The sequence below is a fragment of the Hyperolius riggenbachi genome, chromosome 3 (genome assembly GCF_040937935.1).
Source record: "Hyperolius riggenbachi isolate aHypRig1 chromosome 3, aHypRig1.pri, whole genome shotgun sequence".
NCBI classification, from domain to species: domain Eukaryota; kingdom Metazoa; phylum Chordata; class Amphibia; order Anura; family Hyperoliidae; genus Hyperolius; species Hyperolius riggenbachi.
Genome location: NC_090648.1, coordinates 509,335,135 through 509,362,854, shown reverse-complemented (window position 1 = coordinate 509,362,854; position 27,720 = coordinate 509,335,135). Strand labels below are relative to the sequence as shown.

Sequence of the window (27,720 nt, the reverse complement as noted above, 5' to 3'; positions counted from 1 at the left end):
CTAGCTTGTTTGCCTTGACTTCTGGAGTCTAGTTGGTCGCCAAAGTAGTTGTGCATGGCCTTAAATGTTCCCTTTAAAGAGACTAACAATTTTCAGCCTTTTATTCTATCTTATACCTGTTCTAATGTGATCTGGCTTACTGTAGCCTTTCCTAGTTGCAGTGGCTGTGTTCTCTGTTATATAATCTAATTTTCTGTCGGCTGTGTCAGGCTCAGGCAGGAATGTGCTGTCTGCTTTTATTGGCAGAATCTATACACACCCTCTCCACAGCCTATCACAAGCTGGTTAGCAGTCATGTCTTTTGTTTGTAAACACTGCCTAAAACTGGCAATTACAAGCCAGGATTGCAGCAGGGAGTGGCAGAAACAGCACAGAGGGGCCCAGGAGAACTAAATACAATGGTATGCTTTTTATTGTAAAAAAAAAAAAAAATTTAGAGCACAGATTCTCTTTAATATCTTGAGGACCAAAGGTTAAAAAAAAAAAAAAAAAAAAAAAAAAAAAAAACTTGATCATGCACAACCATTACCATAAGTGTGCAATATGGAAATTAGCCTTAAATATGGCAGACTGAGGGCTTGTTTCTACTTAAAGAGAACCCGAGGTGGGAATTACTTTTACTATTGGGGCACAGAGGCTGGTTGTGCGCACTAAGACCAGCCTCTGTTGCCCCATCGTGTGCCTCCATGTCCCCCCTGCTCGCCGCTATACCCCCCGCATTGCTGGCGACACGCAGCGTGTCGCCAGCTCAATGTTTACCTTGCGCTGTCAGTCAGCGCTGCTCCCCTGCCTCCTCCGCATCGGCGCACCCGCCCGTGTCCCTTCCGCTGATAGGAGGGAAGTGACGCGGCGGGTGGCGCCGATGCGGAGGAGGCGGGGGAGCGGCGCTGACTGACAGCGCAAGGTAAACATTGAGCTGGCGACACAGCCAGCAATGCGGGGGGTATAGCGGCGAGCAGGGGGGACATGGAGGCACACGATGGGGCAACAGAGGCTGGTCTTAGTGCGCACAACCAGCCTCTGTGCCCCAATAGTAAAAGTAATCCCCACCTCGGGTTCTCTTTAAGCCACATGCATCTGCAAGATGCACAGCAGCACTTCTGGGTCTGCAGGTACACAGACGAATCCCATCAGCTGTGGGATTCGCAGCCTCCTGCACCATTTTGGATGAAAATGTCAGCCCGAATTGCTGCTACTGCAAGCAATTTGGCCAGCAGCGCCATTATACCCTATGGCAGGGTTTCCCCACACGATTTTCCTGTGAGGAAACTCCACTGGTTTGTTTCCCATGACAAATCTGCAAACGGGCCCTTACCTTTGCTTCCTGTAACCACTGAGGTTTCTCTCCCCTCCCCCCGACCAGAGCAATTTCAGCACGCCTCCCTATTTGCAAATAACGAATAATAATCTATATCCTTTTCCACCAATTAGGCTTTCCTTGGGTGGTATATTCAGCTTTTTTCTTCCCATTAAAAAGATAGTTTTTGGCCATTCTAGTTTTAAAATAAGGGCTTCAGTGAATAAAACCCACACATTTGCCCTGGTTATTGCAATGTTTAAAATTTCCCCACTACAATGTATAGCATCGATATTTGGAAATAGGTGAATTTTATTGAGTTGTGCTAATCTCTATCTAGGGAGAGAAGGAGATGATTTTAAATGTGGATCTTTATTAAAGTGTAGGTGTAATATTACCATTTGGCCACCAGATGACTTCATGCACTCTCATTAACATACGATAAGCATGCTAACAGGAAGTAACAAATGGATGAGTTTACTTCCCAGTTACAAATGATTGCAGTATCTCACGGATGCTGGTGACTGACGTGGGGCATGCATTTATCTCCCTGCTAATGGGCAGTGAGGAGGAATATTTATGTCCCTGGACTTCAAGTGAAGTTTCCTAGGATGTGCAGTATGTGGTTAAACAGGCAAGTTCCTTTTCCTAGGAGAGTTACCTGTAGAAGCTACTTTAGAACCAGATTTAAAATGCTTTAGTTTTACTTAATTGATATGCCTTGAGCAGAAACTGACACCACAACAGAAGTTAACTGGTAAAAGTTTATTCAAACAACTGCAGCTTTAATGTTACAGGAGTGTCTCTTGCGATGCAACCAGATGCCTACAATAGTGACTGCTACAGATGCTACTGTTCCAGCAGTAGCTAGGGCTCTGGCCAGGTCCAGGGAGGAGGCCCATGGCTGATGAGAACCTAAGGTGGAACAGAGGAGGAGAGTTAATGACCAATACAGAAGTGATACCTACTAACCGATCACTTATCACACTTATGGTGAAGTCCTTACCTTCCAGCTTTAGAACTTCATTCTCATAAAGCAAGGCAACCGGCCCCACTGAAGATACTATAGTCGTTTTCAGAGTCTGGACTTCATGGGGTTCAGCCATTCTCTCTAGGGAAAGATTTTAGTGAGCAGTTAACATTATCAAGAAGCATAGGCAGAGTTCTCAGGTGCCCTACTTAACTACTGGTAAAGGGACTGACAGATCCAAAGGAGGTCCCTCTCCTTTGGAACTCTCTCCCTCAGCCGGTTCGTCATGCCACGAGTCTGGAAACCTTCAAACGTACTCTGAAAACACACCTGTTCAAAAAGGCCTATAATTTGCTATAGGCAGCACTGAAGACACACTGGCTCACCCACTAATCCTGGTGTTTCCTTCCCCTTTGTTTCCTCCCCACTACCCTCTAGATTGTAAGCTCGCAAGGGCAGGGACCTCCTCCTAGTGTTTCCTCCCCACTACCCTCTAGATTGTAAGCTCGCAAGGGCAGGGACCCCCTCCTAGTGTTTCCTCCCCACTACCCTCTAGATTGTAAGCTCGCAAGGGCAGGGACCCCCTCCTAGTGTTTCCTCCCCACTACCCTCTAGATTGTAAGCTCGCAAGGGCAGGGACCCCCTCCTAGTGTTTCCTCCCCACTACCCTCTAGATTGTAAGCTCGCAGGGCAGGGACCCCCTCCTAGTGTTTCCTCCCCACTACCCTCTAGATTGTAAGCTCGCAAGGGCAGGGACCTCCTCCTAGTGTTTCCTCCCCACTACCCTCTAGATTGTAAGCTCGCAAGGGCAGGGACCTCCTCCTAGTGTTTCCTCCCCACTACCCTCTAGATTGTAAGCTCGCAAGGGCAGGGACCTCCTCCTAGTGTTTCCTCCCCACTACCCTCTAGATTGTAAGCTCACAAGGGCAGGGACCTCCTCCTAGTGTTTCCTCCCCACTACCCTCTAGATTGTAAGCTCGCAAGGGCAGGGACCCCCTCCTAGTGTTTCCTCCTCACTACCCTCTAGATTGTAAGCTCGCAAGGGCAGGGACCCCCTCCTAGTGTTTCCTCCTCACTACCCTCTAGATTGTAAGCTCGCAAGGGCAGGGACCTCCTCCTAGTGTTTCCTCCCCACTACCCTCTAGATTGTAAGCTCGCAAGGGCAGGGACCTCCTCCTAGTGTTTCCTCCCCACTACCCTCTAGATTGTAAGCTCGCAAGGGCAGGGACCCCCTCCTAGTGTTTCCTCCTCACTACCCTCTAGATTGTAAGCTCGCAAGGGAGGGACCTCCTCCTAGTGTTTCCTCCCCACTACCCTCTAGATTGTAAGCTCGCCAAGGGCAGGGACCTCCTCCTAGTGTTTCCTCCCCACTACCCTCTAGATTGTAAGCTCGCAAGGGCAGGGATCTCCTCCTAGTGTTTCCTCCCCACTACCCTCTAGATTGTAAGCTCGCAAGGGCAGGGACCTCCTCCTAGTGTTTCCTCCTCACTACCCTCTAGATTGTAAGCCCGCAAGGGCAGGGACCTCCTCCTAGTGTTTCCTCCCCACTACCCTCTAGATTGTAAGCCCGCAAGGGCAGGGACCTCCTCCTAGTGTTTCTCATACTGCTGTAATTTTAACATGTGTACATGTACCAACTACATATCAACTATGTATGTATCTGTATTTATTCTATTCAATGTCATGACTGTACAGTGTCTTGTATTTCTTATGTATATTTGTTCCCCATTATTTGTTTGTACTATGTACAGCGCTACGGAAGATGTTGGCGCTATATAAATAAATAATAATCTTGGTCACATCTTTTGACCAACTGTGTGGATCACGGTACAGGCCTACTCACTGCAGAACTAAGGTGGGTGGAGGAGATTCCCAAGTCCCATCTGTGGAGTTATTGAAGCCACTTGCATTACAGATGTGAATGGATTAGGATTTGCCTAAAAATTAAAGTGAATGGCTTCATGATAGGCTCAAGTGTGAGCAGAAAGTTTGGCTTAAAGTGAACAGAGCATCACTTTTAACACCCAGGGCAGCTCTATACCAAATAAAAAATGAATTCTAAAAACGTGGATTATTAAAAAAAAAAAAAAAAAAAATTTTTAATTTTACCTCATTTTTTTACATCTAAGAGTTAAATTAGCCACTTTGTCCGACCACAAAGGACCTGCGGTCCCTGAGCAGGAGATGGTGAAAACAGATAAGAAATTACCTCTTTAGACTTAATTGACCACAAACAAACCCCCATTGTACTTCAAACAGAAAACATCAGTTACAGTTGAAGAATGTCACACCTAGCCTGGATAATTGCAGTTTTAAACAGCAGGGGAGTGAGCTTCTGAACAATGGCAGCCCTTGCAGCTATTTGAAGCCAAGAGCTGCTTGGATCCCTTTAAGTGTGCTGCAAGTCCCACCCACAGAGGTATCGAAGTCACTCATAGGAAACAAGTAGCTGCCTCTTCAGTGACTGCTGCAATTTTTAAGGAGCCCTGGATAAGAGCAATTTGGTTAAGTATACCTTACTGCTGCATAGCCATGCTGGACAGTGTGTGCCAGTACTTGTATTGTTCCCAGGGCCGGATTTCTGGCAAGCCAACCTAGGCATTGGCCTAGGGCGCCAGAATTTCAGCAGTGTTTGGGGCGGCTAAGGGGCAGGAACGTGCGTGCAATGCAGACAGGAGAGTCGGGAGTAAAGAACATCAAAGGGCCCAGCCGCCAGCTGAAGCCTCCACTGCACCTCCTCCTGCAGCCACACCAGATCTGTCCTCCAGCGCACTGCATTGTTTGCAAATAAGCAGCAGGCAGGCTGAGTCGGGAGGCACATGACTCACTTGTTTGGCGGTAGGGGATGAAAGATCCCTGGGGGGCACTGGGAGTAGGGAGCGATCAGGTGGAGCCTCTGCACTTTCCCAGCTCCAGCCTATTTCTGCAGGACAGGGTGTGGGAGTCCAGCAAACTGTGCGAGCCGGGAGGTAATTATTTCTAGCCCACATTTCCGCAGAGGCTTCTCTATTGTTTGCAGGGGCTATCTTCATTCATATTTACCTCTCCATGCACGCTCTTCCTCCAACAGGTCTGCTCGTCTCTCCGCCTCTCCCCCTTGGCATTGTGGTAGTGTGGAGCTGTATAGAGCCGAGCAGATCTGCTGGAGGAGGAATGAAATAGTGCCTGCCTGCACGGAGAGGTAAACATGAAAGAGTCAGCACAGCCAGCTCTGCACAGGGGTGAGGGAGAATAGAGGCTGGCCTGGGATGCAAATGGAGACCAGAGTGAGCAAGGTTGCATTTATCACCACAAGCATTGTTACACTGTGGAATCATGCTGCAGCCTCTCCTCCTCCTGTTGTGCAGCACAGACTCTGCAGGCAGCGTCAGGAATGTCAGGCTGCTGCTCAGCTCTACAGATCGTGTGCGTGTGTGCGTGCGCGTACACACACTGTGGGGCAGAATGGTTTTGGTCTATCATCTACAGCTGGCATATACTTGTACTAACAGCTGACATAATAGTTGTATTATTGCATTGCACTCTCTCCTCTCCCTCTAGGCTAGCTTTCCCACCATTCCTCTCATCTTTATGCCCACTTGTCCTGTCTCATACTGCCTACCAACCCTTGCTATGTTGCTTTCTCTACCCATTCTTCGTTTCATGCTCTGTTGGCACTATCTGTAAATGTCTTCCAATGTATTTAATTAATAACTCTAACATCTTCTGCAGCACTTTACAGAGTACGTAGTCATGTCACGGGCTGTCCTCAGAGGAGCTCACACTCTAATCCTACCATAGTCATAGTCTAATGTCCTACCATAATATTATTATGTATTTATATAGCACTGACATCTTCTGCAGCACATTACAGAGTACATAGTCATGTCACGGGCTGTCCTCAGAGGAGCTCACACTCTAATCCTACCATAGTCATAGTCTAATGTCCTACCATAATATTATTATGTATTTATATAGCACTGACATCTTCTGCAGCACTGTACAGAGTACATAGTCATGTCACTGACCTCAGAGGAGCTCACAATCTAATCCTGCCATAGTCATAGCCTAATGTCCTACCCTATTATTATTATGTATGTATGTAGCACTGACATCTTCTGCAGCACATTACAGAGTACATAGTCATGTCACTGACTGTCCTCAGAGGAGCTCACACTCTAATCCTACCATAGCCATAGTCTAATGCCCTACCATATTATTATTATTGTTTTTATATAGCACTGGTCTCTTCTGCAGGGGGGGGGGGGGGTGCCTGGTGATAGCTGGCCTAGGGTGTTGAAAAGTAGAAATCCGGCCCTGATTGTTCCTCCAATGGGAGGGCAGAGCTGCTCCTGTGCAGCAGAGAATGTACCAGGGCATGCTGGGATATTTGTAGGACAAGTTCTTGTGCTGTACCTCCAATGGGAGGACAGAGCTGCTCCTGTGCAGCAGAGAATGCACCAGGGCATGCTGGGATATTTCTAGGACAAGTGCTTGTACTGTACCTCCAATGGGAGGCAGAGCTGCTCCTGTGCAGCAGAGAATGCACCAGGGCATGCTGGGATATTTCTAGGACAAGTGCTTGTACTGTACCTCCAATGGGAGGGCAGAGCTGCTCCGGTGCAGCAGAGAATGCACCAGGGCATGCTGGGACATTTCTAGAATTTCTGTTATAGTAAAGCCACTTTTCCTGGTCCCTTGGAGTTTACTTTAATAAGATTATGTACTGTACTAGCTGATGACCTGGCATTGCCCAGGTATGTATTTGGCTGGTGTTGGCTCTGCCCACTCTAACCCTAAAACAGTCAAGGACCAAGTTTGTAACCTTTGATTTAATTTCTAAAAATATACAAATTGATGCCAGATTAACGGTTTGTGACTCTGCCCCTCCAGTGTTTGGACCCCAGTCACCCAATGACCAACTATAGCAGGGTTTAGGCATCTGCTATTAAGTGTAAAAATGGCAACAAGTTAAAAAAAAAAAAAAAAAAGTCAGACTTCAGAGTATCTTTAATTTAACAAATGTAACATGTTTGCCCTAACTAAACCGCTGCGTTCCCACCACTCTAATCTAAATCCCCCTCAACTCGCCCTCCCTCTCACCTGCAAAAATCCAAGACTTTTTTGGTCGTGGATTTTGCTGCTCTAGGAGGCAGAGCTATGAGCCACAGCTCTCTGCAAAAGATCAAGGTGGGACAGGAAAGCTTTGAAGTTGCATAGCTAGCAAGCCAGTCACACCGGAGGAAATTGGATTATTCCTGGGTCTGGACATTTGGGTGGCCCTGGGCCACAAATCTGGCTATAAAACCTCAGCTAGGAAGATTAAGGGCTCGTTTCCACTATTGCGGTGCAGAATCACCTGGATTCCACCACTGATGAAATCGCATGCGGATGCGATACCCCATGTGTTTTTGCCGTGAATTCGCATAGGTGAGGGTATATGCGATTTTAACCATGTCACTGCCTGTGTGAATTTACATTGGTACCTATGTGACTTTGCGGCAAAAACGCATGGGGAAACCGCATGCGATTTCCCTATTAAATACATTGCATGCAATTCGCATGCATTCCACTCGCAGGCGAATTCTGCGGCTCGTGTGTTTTTCACCACTAAAAAAAACCGCACCTCAACGCTACAGTGGAAACAGGCCCATCCACTTGCATTACATGTGCGAATCTGCATGCGTTGGACGCATGCGAATTCGCAATAGTGGAAACGAGCTCTTAAGAGTTGTAGTTCTTTGGAGATAGCAACACGCTAGGACTATCCTGGTTCCTGACTGCGTTCCCCTTGCAAACAATGCTCAGATCTATATGCTGGTAACGTTTATACCCATTTTATTTCTGCAACCTGTCTTGTGTATCTTTGTAACTCCTTGTTGTGATTTTTACTTTTTGTAAATCCTGTTGTATATATTGTCTGCACGGTTCTACTTTTTTCTGGAATATTAAATTTAATAAGTTGACTTCTGTTGTACTAAGCCAATGCTCATAGCCTGGAGAGAGTCTGCAGTGTAACTTGCGTTACAAAGTTCAGTGCCTGACTGTGCCTTGCCACTGTACGATTGTATGGTGTTCCCGTGTTTGGCCTAAGCGCAAAGCTGACCCAAATACAAAAACGCAGACTGCATGCAGATCACTCGACAGCAGAGTGGGAATTGTGGAAGTGTCTAGCAGCAGCTAGTGGTGGCAGTGAGAAGCAGGGCCGGGCCGAGGCATAGGCTGAAGAGGCTCCAGCCTCAGGGCGCAGTGTAGGAGGGGGCGCAGAATTCATTCAGCTGTCATTCCTAATTGTGTTTGAAGCAGAAAGAAATAAGAAAAAGGGATACATGGCAGTGACTGCAAGCCAGATAACTAGATATTAAGGTGTTGGGGAGGTTGTGGGCCCTGTGGCGCCTCTTAGTCTAATAGCAATCAGTGTGTGAAGGCTGGGTGGCAGGGATGGAGGGGCGCACTTTGGTGTCTCAGCCTTGGGTGCTGGAGGACCTTGTCCCGGCTCTGGTGAGAAGTGTTCTGAGGGGGGGGGGGGTCACAGCCTTGTAGTAGCTCAAATAAGGCCGCTCCCCCTCTCAATCTGGTCAAACCCACAGTCGGGAACCGTATCTGCAAGCTTGCCGTGGGGCCGGTTCTTGACAATTGTCAGGAACCAGCCCTGCAGTCACCAACTGTACCAGGCTTGAGGAATCTGCTATTAAGTGTAATAGCAGCAATTTAAAGCGGATCCGAGATGAAAAACTAAATATAACAAGTGACTTGTCTATATATCTTATCTAAAGTTTAGATAATTTACACAGCAAATCTATCTTCAAACAGCTTCAACAGTATATTAATATTTTTTCCTGTGATACAATGGGAGCAGACATGTTTTCTGCTTGTCACTATTACACAATTACACACACAGGCAAGCTTATCTGTATCTAGGCATGCTAATCTGCATATTCTGTGAAAACTCCACTCTTATCTCCTCCATTACACAGGCAACTGATCTGTATCTGCACTGCAGCTCTCAGATTGTGAAAACTCTGCCTCTGAAATCTATAGCTAGTAACACCTTTTTCACCTGCCCAGACTGAAATCCCACAATCCCTTGCAAGCGCCAAGGCACTCTGGAGAAGCTGTGGGTGTGGCTTGTTTAGTTTTTAGGAAATAAGGGTATTAAAACAAAACAAGTATTTGGCTTGAGGAATGCCCTATAAACTATATGTTAGGAACACAATTATGCAGTGAGTAAAAGTTCATCTCGGATCCACTTTAAATATGATGAATTTTGAGTGGCTGTTGTAGGCCCCACCTTTTCCTGAATATTAATCCTAGTCACGAACTGTGCAAAGTTGGATAACCCTGCCATTAATATTGTAATGACTGGTTTATATTTGACCAGTGAAACCTAATTTTGGCTCTGCCCACTTTGTAACCTTGATAGTCACTCAATGACCAAGTTGTGAGCTTCAAGGTTCCTGGCATCAAAAGTGTGAATGGAAGCAGTTTATCCAGCAAAGAAATCTGATTGGCCATTTGTGGCCCTGCCCCTTTAGTGAATTTGGACCCCAGTCACCCAATGACTGACTGTAGCAAGTTTGAAGCCTCTGCCATTAACAATGTAAGAATGGCAGCAGGTTAAATATTCCCCTTGAAAAATCAATAGGTGAATTTTGATTGGCTGTTGTAGGCTCGACCCACTTTCCTGAATCTCATTTACCCAGTGACCAAGAGTGGCAAGTTTGATAACCCTGCGATTAACAGTCTAAGAATGGCTGCAGTTTATATTTTCACATTGAAAACCGGCTGACATTTGACTGGCTGTTTTATGCTCCACCCACTTTTCCTGGACTTGTAGCCTTGGACACCAAGTGACCAACTCTGCCAAGTGTAGGGACTCTGGCTTGATTACTGTGAGAATGGCAGCCTTTTACATTTTTTTTCCATTGACCTGAATGGGTGGAATCTGATTTGCCGTTTGTAGCTCCGCCCAGGTGTGCAAGTGGGGGGGGGGGGGGGGAAGAATGCGAGAACCCCAGAACATATCATCCCAGGTAGTAACGGATCTCCATACCAAAATTCATTCAAATCGGTCAAGGCATAAGTGATTGAGATTAGTGTTGGGCGAACACCTGGATGTTCGGGTTCGGGAAAGTTCGCCAAACATGGCCGCAATGGTCGGCATGTTCGGGCCGAACCCCCGAACATCCCGCTTTTGGGGGCCCTATGGGGTCGCAGGCATAGGGGGGGCAGCATGCCCCGATCGCGGGGGGTGTCAGAAATTCCCCCCACCCCCTCCGCTAGCGCTCCCCCCTCTCCCCATACAAAAGTTTCAGGAAGTACTGGTCCGGTGGTAGTGGGTGGCTGGCAGTGGGCAGCACTGTGAAGTGAGTGACTGAGGAGGAGGAGTCCGGAGAGTGACGCGTTGAGGGAGGCCGGGCAGCAGGCAGTTCAGCAGTAGTACCGTACTACTGCTGAACTGCCTGCTGCCCGGCCTCCCTCAACGCGTCACTCTTCGGACTCCTCCTCCTCAGTCACTCACTTCACAGTGCTGCCCACTGCCAGCCACCCACTACCACCGGACCGGTACTTCCTGAAACTTTTGTATGGGGAAGCGGGCAGAGGGGGGGGGTTGTGAAGCGCTAGCGGAGGGGGTGGGGGAATTTCCGACCCCCCCACGATCGGGGCATGCTCCCCCCCTTATGCCTGCGACCACATAGGGGGGAGTATTCGGCCGAACAGGGGCCCTGTTCAGCGGCCAATTAGTACCCGAACTTAAAAGGCCGACCACCATCAGGTGTTCGGCCGAACTCGAACATCACCCGAACAGGGTGATGTTCTGCAGAACCCGAACAGTGGCGAACACTGTTCGCCCAACACTAATTGAGATTGAGGGAAAAAAAAAAAAACTTCCTCTCCCTAGATTAAATTCTGTAGTGTATCACTGGTGGCAACCTCCTATTTAGTTTTGCCAGGTGAGGTGTTAAATATTACTGAGAGTTCTATGTACAGAGGGAGATATTGCTTGGGAGTTGGATGTAACTTCCCACAATGTACATAGGAACTGTCAGGACCATGGTCATGACACCGGCTAATATTGTGGTGAAACTCCACACCGACCTCCCCCAGTAATCTAAGATGTAAAAGATTTCTTTACAAACTGAGATACTTACTTTTCCTTTGGCCACAAGAGGCTTTGCAGTCATCCAGGTTAGAGGGGACACAGACTGATGCACTGCAGTGGAAGTAAACCTGTAGACAAATTTGTATTTTAGTCACGATCAAGCACAAGTCATTCTAGTAAGATTTGTAGGTGTCTGAATTACCAGGTCGGCAAGGCTGAGCTGGCTGTTTGCATCCACAAATGTGAAGGTGTTGACGAGGAAGCGTTTGTAGTGGTTCGGGATGGGAACTGCTTGTGAAGGAGCTCCAACAGAAACCAGCCTGCTCAGGTAGCTGTCCATGTTGAAAGGGCACCTAGATGCAGAGAAGATCAGGTCAGCCTCATGTTCTGGGGGCACACAGTACAGGTTGTGAGTTACTGACCTGTCCATCAAGATGGGCCATTGAGGCATCAGTGTAGGTTCTGCAGAGGAGGTAGCCCAACAGTCATTTAACACAAGCACTAAATTAGGGTCAGTTCTGTGCTGGATGTGGACCTCTAAGTAGATGGGGTCCCTGAGGACTTTGACCACAGGATAATCCCCTGTAGAGTAGTAGGATGTATAGCCAGCATCTGTACAAGAGGAACAGAAAAGTCAGTCAAATAGAGCAGTTGCCAATAATTACCAAAATGTCTTGCAGACAATGCTTCAACTTGTGCAGCTAATGGCTCAAATATGGGTTCATTAACATTAAATGTGAGAAGATAATTCCAAGCCAATTGTCAAAGGTTAGCAAATGCTACAGTGGGGCTCAGCTTGTCATGTTCAGTTGGGGGTACAAATATGGGGTGAAAGCCAACAAGCTGATCTTTAGCTAGCCTAACTTTCCCAGCACACCTCCCCTTTCCAATGTCTGATTGTCAGATTTGTCCAAGTACATTTTGGTTTACAGGTGTAGTCTCGCCTCTGGTACTGGCACACTAGTCTGAATCTGTTAATACAGTATTATAATCCATACTGCAAGGTGAAGAGTAGGAATGATGGGAAAGCAACAAAACAAACCCAATTGAAATCTGCTTGGAAGGTCTGATAACATAACCCTGCACACAATGCAGATTTGCATCCCATATGGAGATTTGGCACTGAAGGTCCATCCCATGCCAACTGGTACATCTTGTCCTGATCTGGAAGGCAAGCTCAACTGTCTCATCTTAAATGGGAATGGTTCCAGGGACTGAATACTGTATTTTTATGTTAGCCCCATTTTGTGTATAGAGTTTTGTATCCCACAAAACATACTTACTGCAGGTTATCTGGGTTTAAAGCCTCATGACCTTTCAAGACTAGTGTGTACAGAAGCCTGATGCCCTTACCTGACCCCCCCCCCCCCCCCCCCCCCCACACACACACACAGCCAATTGCATTGCTCCCTTTACTCACCCCAGGCTGCTCTGTTAAGCATAGTAACTGAACATGTCAATTGTCTGTAGGCTAGCAAAGTGTGTACAGCCACAGCCCTGCAATGCCACCCCAAGGGATAGAGCCCCACTCTGCTGGGCAGTTTAAGGTGAGAGGGTTACTAAAGTGGCAGCTGCCCTCTACCAGGTCTCACCTTGTGCGATCCTCATTTCCAGCAGTAGAGGGCCTGTTGTGGTAACAGGAAGGGGTGGCGGCAAGGTTGACACCGATAGCTGCAGTGGGACAACGCCTGTCTGGATGTACCTGCAGCGCACTGTTACCCTGTAGAGAGAGTAAAGGTTATTGTGTCCCAGACAGTGTAGCTGCTGCTAGAATGTCACATGTTGTACTTACTGCAGAGTACTGTCCCTTGTGATGGAAGACCCCTGCCAGGTCTCTATTCCTCTGCTAGCTTCTATAGTATTCTCATAGGTTACTGGGTCACCAAGCATCTGTTAAGAGATAACCACATGAGAAAAACTGCTTCCAACTAAGACTTGGCACCATGTTATTTAGGTGGTTCTGGACTGCAACTAGACCTACACTGGTTCATTAAGGGGCATGGTCAAACACCTGTATAGTGTTAGGCAGTTTCTTGTCCAAGAGTTTACCAGCAGAGTGCCACCAGGGGTGCAGCTAAGGTTTTGGTGGCCCCCAAGCAGTCCATAACCTGAGGCCCCCCATCCACAAAAGTACTGCTGCTAAACAAAATGGATAGCCATACCTCATAACAAGTGGTGAAAAATGGGTGTGACCAAATACTAGCAGTTTCTAGGCCAAATTGGACCCGGGGCATGGGTGTAAAAATGCACCCCCAGTGTGGAGACAGGTATAGGTGCCTGCAGTATAGGTAGCCAGCTATAGGTCCCACCCCATGTAGGTAGCCCATATAGTTGCCCCCAGTATATGGTAGATCGGTATATGCCTCCAGTAGAGGGTGGGGAGAAATAAGGCTGTCTGAACGATCTGCTAAGTGGTAAGTGGAAATTTATAAGTCTGCCGACAGTGCATACACGCACTACAGTCTGCTGAAAGTCCGCCCAGTGGGGGGGGGGGGGGGGGTCTGACAGACTAGTCATTGGCTTCTGTAGTGCGTTTGTATGCACCTTAAACCTTCTTGCAAACCAGAACATGCGATGGTGCCTTACCACATTGATCAAATGACATCTTGCTAGCCTTACTTGGATACTGCATTCCTGGCAAGTGATAAAGAGTGACCAGCTTATATCTACAAAGATATAGTAACCAAATATTGGTGATTGATGAGTTTATGGCTCAAGTCATGATAAAAGCAATTGGACATTGTTTGCAAGTCTATTAGAATCTAGCTTTAGTCTGCAGCAATATAGAATGCTGGAGAAATGGATATTTCATGGCTATAAATTGCCTAGGGCCTAGAGGATGCCAGCATCCCCCCCCCCAAAAAAAATAAAAATGTGACCATCAGCTGTGGCCGAAAAAAAAAAAAAAACCTGCTGTCTTGTTGCCTAGGGCCCCATTTAATCTTATCTTATTTCTGGGCTATAACAAAAACAACTTTGACGACAGGATGTAGTAATACGTTTTCTACTAAAACCACTTCTAAACCGTGTGGTTATAGCTGGTAATGCATCTAAGAGTTATGTGCACCAGTACTTGTCAAGATCTTCTAGAGACCAAGACATTTAGTGACAGCCCATCCACGATAGACTGAGCTTAGATCATTTGTTAACTGATATTTTAGACCAAGAACTTAATCTAGGGCCAACAAGAGCTCAGCTGGTGACAATATAGATCACTAATAAAGACTGGTTACAAGCTAGTGTGAAATGTCCTTAGTTTAAAGTATTATCTTTGAGGTAGTGTGCCAAGAGCTTCATCAGGGTATGCCTAAATGACATGAGAACTGGTTTCGGGTTTGGATATATCTGACAGTGAATTTTCTTGCCTCAATCAGCTTTGAGTTCACAAGCATTCTGTGACTACTCTCCACATACCTGGAAGTGCCCACCACAGGAAAATGGGAATTTGAACACTGCAAAGGAGTCACTCTTAGAAAGTGAAAATCCAGCACAGGATGAGGAGTCCACGCCAATCACATGGACTGAATCCAGGTTTGTTGATGGCCTGGTCAGGTCTTTGGACACGGCGATCACCATATTGTTTTCAATTGTGCACTGTGTGGTCACTGTGGAGACAAAATGTTGCAAGTTCTTTTCCATCCTTCAATGGTCAGTAGAAGGTAGAGGTGGGGTATATGAGCAATGTGGGAACCACAGCTTGTCTACCAAGTATAGCCCTTGATTAGTGGACATTCAGTCCCATGAGTTATGCTTCCAGCTACATGACTTGAGTGGTACCCCAGGGACCACAAGTAGCCCTGTACACCATTTTCAGGAAGTAATGCACACATGGTCAACTGTATATTGCAAAGTTCACAAACTACACCATTTTAAAGTATGAAACAGATCTGACCCTTCACTTCAGATAAGGATATACTGCAGGGAAGTTGTCACTTATTATGTACGTGTGCTTCAGAAAACAGCACTGTAGCCAACCCAAGTTGGGTCAGAGAAGCCCCTTTTGCATAGCTAATTTTAACTCTTCCTGTACTGGAAATATGAGACTAATATTTTAGCTGTACTAGACAATTCATCATCTCAAGTTTATTTCCACTTCAGATTCCCTTTAAGCCCTGCAGCATCTATGAGTATCTGACAACTAATCAGCACTCATCTATATCCCCTGCACTTTAAGGTACTTCCATAACTCAAATCAGATTGTTCCTGGTGTTTATTTGTGAAGGTCCCATACATTTATGTCCTGTTGATTCCAGGCAGTGGCCATGAGACATCCATGCAGTGTCAGTCAGTCAGTATGAGACACCATGTAAAAGAATGGCAGCCACTCAGCAATAATAACTTACACTTGTTTCCAAAGAAGCAGGGCATAGATGCATCTCTTGCAGAGTAACAGCATCCCATCCCTTCACATGCATCCTGAGGCACAGAGGGTCCAGCACAGGCCACTTTATCAGCTTGGCTGACAGCAGAACACACATCAGGACTTGGGGCATCCATGGCTATATAGTGTGAACAAGAGAGAAGACCTTAAGCACAAGAGGTTAAATCATCCAGACAGCATTATGTGACCACCACCCTCAGCTACAATTCCCACAAGCCCTTAGACCATACATGTTAAACTCCAGCCCTCAGAGCCATTAAATTTGACCCACAAGTGGTTTCCCCACTTCGCATTGTTTGGCCCACTCTAGGCCACCAGGGAAGCTGTATTGGAGGTAAAGCCATATAACACTGAAAGCCCTATGGGGAGGTAGGGGGCAGTACTAAACACTAGGGAAATTGTATAGGGAAGGGTGGAGGCCACTAGACAGCAGGGAACTTTCTAAGGTGGCCAGTAGACTTTGAGGTCGGCCTGCAACTTGGTCCCAGTATTCAGTTTTAGCCCCCTTTATATTGAGTTTGACACCCCTGCAAGTAGAGCATTAATGTACTTCCTGCCTTTCAAAATTCCGAGAACCAGCACTGACCAAAAAGTAAAAAAAAAAAAAAAAAAAAGTAGCCTTAAACCAAACATGAGGTACTTTCATCTCAGGGTTCCCATAGTAGAAATTAGTACCATAGGTCATAAAATATCATTACCAGACAGGCTTAGACAGGTTTTCTCCATCTTGTATTGCTGAGGAGCACCATCTACTGTTTCCTTCAAAAGCAGAGTCATCACATATTCTTCATCCTGAAGAGAAGAAGGACAGTTTCACATAAAGATACTAAGGGGGTGACCTCTACAGACACCATGTTTAGAGTATACCAGAGCTGAAGTACTCATTAAAACCAAGTGGAGCTGTATTATAGGCCACCCTCATGCCCACTGCTCCTCTTTGGCAATCTGGGCTGAGCAAGGTAAGGATTTAGACTAGAGTGTGACTGTAGTGTGCAGGAGTGCCCTGATGGCATGGGGACATTGGACAATATCATGCACAACCAGGACTGAGCCAGGGAGGATTTAGACTACAAAGGGAGGACTGAGGAGCAGTGGGCATAAGGACAGCAGGGTTGGCGCTTCCATAGAGGCAAAGGGGGCAATTGCCCCAGGACCCCCTCCCCGGATTACTTTTGCCCCGGGGCCCCATTTTAGCTAGAACCGGCCCTGAAGGACAGCAGCTAATACATGCCTGCACCACCCAGTTTTAAAGGCTAAAGGATTATAGCAGAGCTGAAGTACTCAAGTCCAAGACTTTTTTGGGATCACAACTTCAGCAATAGTTTAGTGTGTCCAGAGTTGCAGACTAGGCAATCCAATAAGCAAAGCTTAAATACACCTGAAGTGAGGGATATGGGGCTGACAATTCTAAATAATACCAATTGACAGCCAGTCATTGGGGGGGGGGGCGCATCTGATCTGCATGTTCAGTGTCTATGGCTAAGAATTGAATAAGAGGATCAGCCAGACAACTGGTATTGAACATAGGTCTCACTTTAGGTGTCCTTATGTAGGCCTTTTCCCTCATTTTAGCTTTTGTCCAGAAGGCCATACATAATGCAAGTTCTGTCAATGTGATAAAGCCAGCTAGTGTTCAGGGCGTGGCAGTTCCTAACACCTTACCTTCTGCCTTACGTAGCATCCAGTGTAAGCAGCACCAACCACCATCGTGTTATTTGGTCTCTCTCCTACCCAGATTCCACAAGCAGAATCATTGTGCAGACTCCTAAATTCATCCTCAAGAAGATCTGAAAAGTATGAAAGATTTGGTTCTAAAAAATTCAGATTTAGGCAGCCATTTCACATCTCTAGAAGCAGCAGCAACTTACAAGGCTAGTCAGGAAGGGAAAGGATTGCATGTGGATAACATGATACTATCAGGCATCCAGGGCAAGAGACCACGATTACAGATTACATACAAGTGGAAAAGCTAATAACACATCTTGAAGTTTAAGATAAACCCACCAGAAACTTACCTGGGGCTTCTTACACCCCCTGGAGTCACCCTGTGCCCACAACACCACCAGACCAATTCCCTCCAGCCAGCAGCAGTAACCCCCACAAAGCTGGACATTTGCTGGTAGCTATAAGCACCCTAATCTCGCTCCCGCAGTCAGGAGTGCTCTGTATGCACAGTAGGGATTTCTATATACTGCGCATGTGCAGAACACTCCGGCTGCAGGTGTATGAAGGAGGCACGTGGCTGGCCAGCTTAGCAGGGGGTCACTGCTGCTGGTTGGAGGGACTTTGAGCAGTGTCATGGGTACAGGATGACTCCACAGGGCTGTAGGAAGCCCCAGGCAAGTTTTTTTGGGTTGACTTTAGATTTCCTTTAAGACAACATTCAAGCCTCATGACCTTAGTCCTTGGGATACAGAAACAGATGCTGGGTACACAAGATTTTCTGGCAGAGCGATTTACAACATTCAATCTGCTTTCCAATTTCCTATTGAAGTAAATGGAAATAAATCGGACATGTTGGAGATAAGCGATCTGACAGTAAATCTCAGTGTGTGTACCCAGCATGACAGATCTAGTGGAACCTTCAAGCTTGTACCACCTGGCTGGAGATCAGGGTTATACAATGAGAAGCAAATACTCTGGTCTAAATTCAAGCTGCATACAAATCTTACATAATCCTACATGAACTCAATCAATTTAACCCTTAGCAGGACTTGATTAGTCATTTTTATAACTGCATACATTTACATAAATCTGCATAACCTCAGGGATATTTGCATCTCATTGATCCCTACTGTAAGGAGTTTCCTCAGCCATAAGTCAGACTGCTAAGTCATTAGTAAGGCCCACACATTCAGTGTTATTACAGCCAACAGAGTAATATTCACAGGTTATGTAGGTAAAATATATACTACATGGTAACAGTAACATGGATTGGGTGTAGCAGACCATGTATTAAAGATAACAGGTTATAAAGCACACATGGAGCTTGTTAGACTAGCTCCATATAGCAGACATGTTTCAGCATCATGGATGACAAATAATTTCAGCATTAAGCTCAGCCATAGCACCTTCCATAGTCACTGTGGCTTCTGCTCTAGAGACCATTAAAAATACCCCCAAGGAGCAAAGAGCTGAAAACATGGAAGACAAAAGGAGCATACAGCCATTAGGACAGTTACAAGCACTGATACACAGAAGGACAGACATTTCATAGTATGAAAAGTATCAGAAAAACAACATCTTACATTTAGACTGACACCTGATGAGAGAGGGATGTGGCGCTTGCCATATTTATTCTTTTTAAGCAATACCAGTTGCCTGGCTGTCCTGCTGATCTTCTGCCCCTAATACTCTTAGCCACAGCAGCTGAACAAGCTTGCAGCAGATCAGGCGTTTCTGACTTTGGGCTCTATTTACAACAACATGTGCAGTAACACTTTTTGGTCAGAAAATTCAATCCAGTAATTACCGACTTTGGGCTCTATTCATAACAAAAAAAAAAAAAAAAAAAAAAACCTGCAGAAGGCGGAAATTTCTCGCTCTGCTGGGGGATTGTAGATTGGCATGTGGGAACAGCTTTTATGAATGCCCACTATGCTAAATGGTCAGGAAAGTCCGCTGTTTTGAGTATTCACTAAAAATTTTCTGTGTGATAAATGTTTGATAAAACAGTCGGTAATGTTGTGGTAAGAGTGTTAAGTGGTCGGTAACTTTACAGTAATTTGTGGAAAAAGCCTTTTTGACCCCTGTAGGGCAGCCCATATGCTTGCCACCCATTACACACACAGACCACCCAGGAAATCCTGTCACATTTGAAGTGGGACTTCAACTCTTGCACAGGACAGAAGGAAAACATAGAAATGCACCCTGTATGTATATAATTTAGCCTGTCTAATTCCCCCTCATCTGTGAATAATCACAACTGTAATTCTAACTCAGCTGTGCCAGCTGGCTGCCTCAGTAGAGCAGCTAATTTGTAAACACAGGATGTTAAGCCTATGTCTGCTTCCATTAAAGCAGGAATTACACACAATATTTATTGCAGTATTTGTATCAGCTGTAACAAATAATTTCCTTTAAAGATTATGCTGTTGCTTATCTTTTAGAGCAAAGGGGAATTTCCTCCTCGCCAACTATAGAATCATCTAGAAGACTGTACGAGGTCGGAACATGCACCTGGACGTTAGGCACACCCGTTCTGTCTTTCTACATACAATTGACATGAACGCAAACAGCATGAAAGGCTCCATGTTAAAGAGACTCTGAAGCGAGAATAAATCTCGCTTCAGAGCTCATAGTTAGCAAAACACCGCTATCCCGCAGCTAAACGGGGGTCCCTTCACCCCCAAATCCCCCCGCAAACCTTGGTCGCAAAATTTTCGTTTCCTGGAGGCAGGGCTAACGGCTGCAGCCCTGCCTCCAGTCGCATCTATCAGACACGCATCACCACCTCTCCCCCGCCCCTCAGTGAAGGAAGACTGAGAGGGCCGGGGAGAGGCGGAGATACGCGCTGACAGACACATGGGGCAGGGCTGCAGCGGTTAGCCCTGCCCCAACCAGGAAGCGCTCCCCCACTGTATGGAGGGGATTTGGGGGTGAAGGGACCCCCGTTAAGCCGCAGGATAGTGGCATTTTAGCAGAGGCACACCTGCTCCTGCTTTCTATGAGGTCTGAAGCGAGATTTATTCTCGCTTCAGACTCTAAACTGCAACAGTAGATATGTGAAAATTACCACCTGCCCTCTATAGGTGATAAAAATCCTTATTTGTCACATTTATTCAATTAAGAATTTCAAAGTGGAGGAAATTTAGTCATGTATTACCACATGCAGAAAATTAAGGAGATAAATCTTTGAGAATTACACAATGGTGATCTTTTGGGTGATAATTTGCACATACTATGTTACCACACGTGGTCAGGCATTGTGTATAGAGCCCATTGTTAGATCTGACTAGATTAGCTACATGCTTGCTTCAGGCATGTGATTCAGACACTACTGCAGCTAAATAGAGCAGCAGATCTGCCAGGCAACTGGTAAGGGAACCTGGAAGCGGGAGAAAAGGGCGCAGGCAGCTAGTGCACAAAAAAAAAAAAAAAAAAAAAAAAAAAAAAAAAAGGGGCGCCGCCATTCACTCATAATAAAAACGTTTAATGGGCGCTGAGCAGGAAAAAAGGGCGCCGGACATAAACGTTTACAAACGGTGCCCGGAGATTTTTAATGATTTATAAGTGTGCTTATGGTGATTTACGTTTATAAAATGCACCCGTGCCGAATAACGTTTATAAAAATACTAAACATTTATCTTATTTAACTAATTAAAACACTTAAAGTTGTATCCCTTACTGTTTGTAAAACATTATTCACAAAATAAAGCGATCAGTACGTCACATAAATTGCAATATATTTTTTGCAGCCACAATTAGTAAAACATTATTATCCACATATTAAAGGGGGGTCTTAGGGTTAGGCACCACCAGGGGGGGGGGGTCTAGGGGTTAGGGATGGGTACAGGGAGGGTTCTGTGTAAGACTAGGCTTAGGTATAGTTTAAGTAATACTTACTAATGTTTTACAAACGTAGTTATATTTATATCATTGTTATAAAGAATATTTTCAGATTTTATTATAAAAACAAACCATAAATGAAGGTTATTCACAATAATATACAATTAAACATATATTGTTTTTTTAATAAACATAAGTATAAGTTTAACTTTTGAAACAGGGAAGATTAACGTTTTCACAATTGCCGATTTCATAAACATTATTTAATGATTTATAATTTTGTAAAACATTATTTGTAAACGAAATATAAAACACTATTTTTATAAACGCTATTAATGATTAATTATTAATTAGAGTTTACACCCCGCGCCCTTTTTGTCTGGGCACCCTTTTTGTACGTACGCAGGGAACCTTAACTGAGAGGGATATGGAGGTTTCCTTTTAAACAATAGCAGTTACTTGTCAGTCCTGCTGATCTTTGGTTGCAGTAGTGTCTGAATCACACACCTGAAACAAGCATGCAGCTAATCCAGTCTGGCTTCAGTCAGAGCACCTGACCTGCATGCTTGTTGAGGAGCTGTGGCTAAATGTATCAGAGACACAGGATCAGCAGGAGAGTCAAGCAACTGGTATTATTTTCAAAGGAAAAATCCATATCCTTTTCAGTTTAGGTTCCCTTTAAAAGAAAATAAATATGGCAGCCTCCATATCTATCACTCCAGTTGTCCTTTAAGTGACTAAGTAGTCACAGATCACACTCACCCAGCATCATCAAGGACATCTCTGCACCATCAGGCATAGAAAAAGACAACTCCATGCTCTCCAGGCCACAGTGGAGGTGGGAGGAACCATCCAGAAGTCCCTGTCCTGCACAGAGCAGCCACTGCAAACTGCAGCCCCAAAGCACCACCAGCAAACCAAGCCCTGCTCTACAACTACCCATGTTTCCTGCAGCTGCTGATGCCTGTCTGTGCTTAGATCAGCAATTTATATCCTGGAGGGAGGGCGTGCCAACCTCTGATTGGACAAGTAATATCCTGGAGTGAGGCGGGCCAACCTCTGATTGGACAAGTGATATCCTGGAAGGAGGGTGTGCCAACCTCTGATTGGACAAGTGATATCCTGGAGTGAGGTGGGCCAACCTCTGATTGGACAAGTGATATCCTGGAGTGAGGCAGGCCAACCTCTGATTGGACAAGTAATATCCTGGAGGGGTGGGGCCAACCTCTGATTGGACAAGTGATATCCTGGAGGGAGGACGGGTCAACCTCTGATTGGACAAGGAATAACCTGGAGGGAGGGCCAACCTCTGATTGGACAAGTAATATCATGAAGGTAGGGCGGGCCAACATCTGATTGGACAAGTAATATCCTGGAGAGATGGCGGGCCAACCTCTGATTGGACAAGTAATATCCTGGAGGGGGGTGGGCCAATCTCTGATTGGACTAGCATTATTATGGACAGAGCTGTATTAGCTTAGCATGAAGATGGTGACTTCAGTCTGGGAAATCTGTGAATACTACGGATGATCAATGATATGCAAATAATTCCAAGTGCATGCAAGATTATGTAAATTCTGGATGCAAATATATGACTGGACCAGTCTATTTAAACCCTGGTGGGAGGTGACTGATGCATTTTTAGGCTGGGTGCACACATAGCATAACGTGAAAGGCTGCTGTTTATGTCATGGTTTATGTTAATACTGTGTGCCGTTTTCTGGTACGTTTGCGTTTTTTTTAACACAGATGTGTTTTTCGTGCATTTTAATGCATTTGTGGCCAACATATATAAGACGCATATGTGTTCTGTATGCGTTTTTAGATTTAATCTAACACATCAGAAATCTTTTATTTAAAAAAAATAACAAAAAACAAAACAAAAAAAAATAACAAAAAAAAAACATATCAAAACACATTGCGTTTTTATTGAATTTCATTATGTGCATTTTTGATGCGTTCTCATGCATAATAGGCAACACAACTAGCGCTGTTAAAAACACCAAAGTACAAATGCATACCCATGCAATTTTTTTTATGCGACCCATTGAGTAACATAGGTGCATAAAACGCCGTGTTTTACGCAACGCTAGCGTTTCTGCTATGTGTGCGCCTAGCCTGAAGCTGCCTACATTTGCATACAAAATGTACATAATCCTGCATCAATGTGGAGTTCTTTGCATCTCATTAATCATCCCTAGTGACTGCCAGAGCAAAAGTGGACCTGTTCTAGGTTAGGCCTCTTTTCCATGGACTGTTGATAGGCAGTGGAATGCCTCTCTAACTGTCACAACTGCTCGCTGCTGCCTGGTAACTGCTTGCTGAGCTCACAGCTCAACAGTCCATAGAAAAGAGGCCTTAGGCCTCCTTTCCACTGATAGGCAGTGAAATGCCTCTCAAACTCTCTCAACTGCTCACTGCTGCCTAGTAACTGCTTGTTGCTGCATGATAACTGCTTACTTCTGCCTGGTAACTGCTTGCTGAGCACACAGCTCAACAATTCGTGGAAAGGAGGCCTTAGGATGGTCAGTGAAATGCAAAGAAGTGTACGGTAGGTCAATGCAGGATTATGTAAATTTTGTATGCAACCATACTGAGCTTGAAAATGTCCCAAATCGGATCCCTCCAAGGTGCAACTGGGTTGGTCCATGTTCAGGCCTCTTTTCCATGGACTGTTGAGCTGTGTGCTCAGCAAGCAGTTACCGCAGCAGTGAGCAGCTAACAGGCAGCAACAAGCAGCTACCAGGCAGCAGTGAGCAGTTGTGAGTATGAGAGGCATTTCACTGCCTGTCAGCAGTCCGTGGAAAAGAGGCCTCAAAGTGCATATATTTGCAAACAAACTTTGCATAAGATTGCATCAATTTAAAACTATTTGCATCTCATTTTCATTGACTAGAGATGATCAGTGAGATGCTAATATTTTCTCCTAGCATTCAAATGTTGTATAAATTACATGATTGAGCAGCTTTCTCCCCGAGGTCAGGGTCACACTTATTTGAAATGCATGTAGAAACGCACATAAGGCCTCCTTTCCACGAACTGTTGATAGGCAGTGAAATGCCTCTCAAACTCTCACAACTGCTCACTGCTGCCTGGCAACTGCTTGCTGAGCACACAGTTCAACTGCTCATGGAAAAGAGGCCTAACATGGGTACATGTTTTCCAACAGGTGCCCACGTGTAAGCTGGCAACCACAAGGGTGCTATGTCGGACGCAGACAGGTAACGTATAGTGTCCTGGGCACTGAAAGGGGGGGCACCGTAATGATTAGGGGGGGAATGTTGGCAGATGAAGTGTCAAAAGGCCAATTCCGGTTTCAGCATGAAATTGATCGGGTATCGGCCTGTGGTGTATGGGCAGACGATAGATCGCTCTCCATTTAGATTCAATCAGAGAGAGATCTGCCTCTTGGTCGATCTGCCCATACATCGTCTGACACGCCCTTACACCATCTGGGACGTCCACGCCTGTGACATTCTGAGAGGCATTGTTGAGAGGGATCCTGACTCTCTTTGGGGTGACGTGATTTTTATCCTCAATCCTGTAACAGATAAGTCATCAAATAGTGCTTGTTTCCTTATCTGAAGAGGATTCCCAGCAGCGTCAGGTGAACGGAGCACTCTCTGCTCTACAAATAGTTGGGCAAGGGGGTGGGTACTGTAGCCCCCTCAGGGCTCTGTACCATAGGCTGGTGCCTCCTGGCTTCAGGCTAAAATACATTTGACTTTAGATACAATTTAGTGGACAGGAGGATTAATGTGAACACAAGACTGATTCCCTGTTGCTTGCAGGTTTTGTTATAGATTTTGGCTATGGGATCCACCACAGTGTGGAGAGGCTGAACACCCCAGGGACTGTCCTGCAGAGTATGGAGAGCGGCTCCGAGGAGATGGGAGCCAAAGCACAATTCTTTGAAGTCCAGCTTGGCCAATAAGAATAGAAATGGCATTTGTCACTGTCTACAGCTTGGCATCAGGGACCAGTGACCATAATAGACCGAGATGTATGGATGTAACTTTTTGCTGTAATAGAATACGAAAACTATCCTTTTTATATTATAAAGATTTTCTATGAAACTGGTCTCCATTAATTTGCCCTCAAGTGCTGTCCTGCATATAAACCTCCCTGTATGTGATTACCTGATCAGAGGATACCTAAGCCCATGTGAACATTTAGAAACTGGGGGGAGGGGGGGGGGGTGTAGAAACTGTAAGAGGCTCTCCTCATGCCCATCGGTGTAATGTCTCCCCAAAGGTACTTCTGAGTTGGGAAGTGAATTCATCTCCGCAGCCAGGAGCATGGAACAACTATGTAGAGCACACGCGCAGAGTGCTCCCAGCAGCGTGGTCATGGATGCGCATTGCCGGGCAGCACATGTGCAGTGCTTACCTGGCCCAGATGTAGCTTTGGGGAACATTACACCATAATTGAGAGCGAGGGGAGTGGTGGGCATAAGGAGAACCTCTTACACATGCCTGCTCCCCGGTTTTAAAATTTTGACTTGGGCTAAGGTATCCTTTAAAGTTGGAGGGGCATATTGTAATGCAAAGAAAGCTAGAAGTAGTTCTTATTTTAAGCATGTATTGGTCGATGAGTCCCAGAGTTACCGATAGGGCATCACAGGAGAGAAGTGCACGGGGCCCCAGGGATTCTGATGCCCTACCATGAAGCAAAGCACATGAAGGCACTTACCAGACCTGCAAGTTATGATGGGAAGGCTTGCTGGTATAACAGATTTGGCAGAGGTATGTAAACACTTGTAAAGGCCAGTGCCCACCAAACACTGCTAGCGGATCCGCAAAGGCTAGTGGTTTTTCAGAGCAATTCTAGGCATGTTTAGAGAGATTTTTCTAATCATGACTAATTTTTTTGGAGCATTTTTTGTGTAGCAGCTTTATATTTTGTTACAAGCTCTAACTGAACAGTTTCTATACAAACGCTTGGGAAACCGCTGTGATCTAGCGTTTTTCCACTTTCCTATACTTAAGAGGCAGAAACTCCTCAGAAATAGGAAAAATGCTGCAGGACCTGAGTTTGCATGTGTGGAAAAAATACAAATTGGCTGGTGAACACCAGCCCATTGCAACACATTAGCCAAGCGGTTTTCTACCCCCGAAGTGTTTTGAAAAAAAAAAAAAAAAAAAAAAAAAAAAAAAATTGCGCAGAACTGCTCTTGCTGTGCACCAGCTCTAACTCCTCCTAGGATTTGGACATGTGATTCCACTTGTCTGTACTCTGTAGATATTGGCACTTAAAGGACAACTGTAGCAAGATGTGGAGGTTGTCAAATGTACTTCCTTTTAAACTATACCTGTTACCTGGCAGTGTAGTAGCATCAGAATCACACCTGAAACAAGCAGATTACCGACTTGTACGGTAATTGTCTTGGGAAATGTCAAGTCAGAGACATTGTCAGGACTGGGAGAGGCAACAGTGAAATGCCTCGCCAACTCACAACTGCCTGGTAACTGCTTGCTGAGCACACAGCTCAGTCTGTGGAATAGAGGCCTAAAAGATGCATCCATCTGAAAATGGCGCCTGCGAATAATGGCGCACAGTGTTGCCGCTAATCCGTTTGCCGCTTATCGCTATTTAACGTTAAAGCCTTATCGTTTAGCGTTAACACACAGGACCCTCTCTGTACCTATCCCTAACCACCACCACCCCCCCCCCCCCCTCCGGAGGTGCCTAACCCTAACCAGCCCCCCCGGAGGTGCCTAACCCTCACCTTGACAGTGTTACATTAAAACCATTCACCATTTTGCAGTTAAATAACATCTGCAGTTTGGCTTATGTAGGGTGCTATTGATAAACAACGTTAGTGTGTGCCATTATTATACAGTACTAACGATAAATAGCGATAAGCGTATCTTTTTAATGCGGCGCCATTTTTATGCATAGGTGCTGTGCGCCATTATTCACTGATCCCCTAAGGGATATCGGCTGTGTGATCTATAGTGTGCATTTTTATAGACTGTATAGGAAAATACAAAAATGCAGATAGAAGTGCTGTTTGTGGACCTGAGGACTCACGCACCTGTCAATGCATTATCCCTCAGGCATTGCGACTCCTTGTGATTTTATATTCTTGAAAATGAATTTTCAGATGCAAACAGGCCACAAACAAGGAGGTGTCATCTGTAAAAATGCAGCCTGTCACATGGTAATGCATTTTAATATTAAAGTGTCACATGGAGGTAAGGGAAGTGTTGTGAATATAAAGACCCAACAGTTGAGGACTTAAAGGATACCTGAAGTGACATGTGACATGTTCAGACAGACATGTGCAGTGCCTAGCACACAAATAACTAGGCTGTGTTCTCTGCCTGAGAATTAAGTATCAGGTATGGAATTGGCTGACTCAGTCCTGATTCAGACAGGAAGTGACCCTCACGGATAATTCCCTTTTTATCTCTTTCTTGCTCTCAGAAGCCATTTTCTGCTAGGAAAGTGTTGTATAGTTTAATTTCTTATCAGTGAGG

At 45.5% G+C, this 27,720-nt stretch overlaps 1 protein-coding gene and 1 long non-coding RNA gene across 2 annotated transcripts; one reads left to right on the top strand and one right to left on the bottom strand.

Moving 5' to 3' along the window:
• Positions 1 to 2,066: 2,066 nt before the first annotated feature.
• LOC137562434 (zona pellucida sperm-binding protein 4-like) lies at positions 2,067 to 22,018 on the bottom strand. Its single transcript, XM_068273780.1, has 12 exons — positions 22,001 to 22,018; positions 17,393 to 17,517; positions 16,429 to 16,522; positions 15,693 to 15,848; positions 14,764 to 14,954; positions 13,142 to 13,239; positions 12,942 to 13,069; positions 11,772 to 11,961; positions 11,552 to 11,702; positions 11,399 to 11,477; positions 2,304 to 2,408; positions 2,067 to 2,212 (listed from the first exon to the last, which is right to left on the bottom strand). Exons 1-12 carry the CDS (start codon positions 22,008 to 22,010, stop codon positions 2,067 to 2,069), a joined length of 1,473 nt encoding a protein of 490 aa, XP_068129881.1. The 5' UTR covers positions 22,011 to 22,018.
• Positions 22,019 to 24,357: 2,339 nt separating this feature from the next.
• LOC137561779 (uncharacterized) lies at positions 24,358 to 25,314 on the top strand. Its single transcript, XR_011030107.1, has 2 exons — positions 24,358 to 24,459; positions 25,030 to 25,314. It is a non-coding gene; the product is annotated as an uncharacterized lncRNA (long non-coding RNA).
• The last annotated feature ends 2,406 nt before the right edge of the window (positions 25,315 to 27,720 follow it).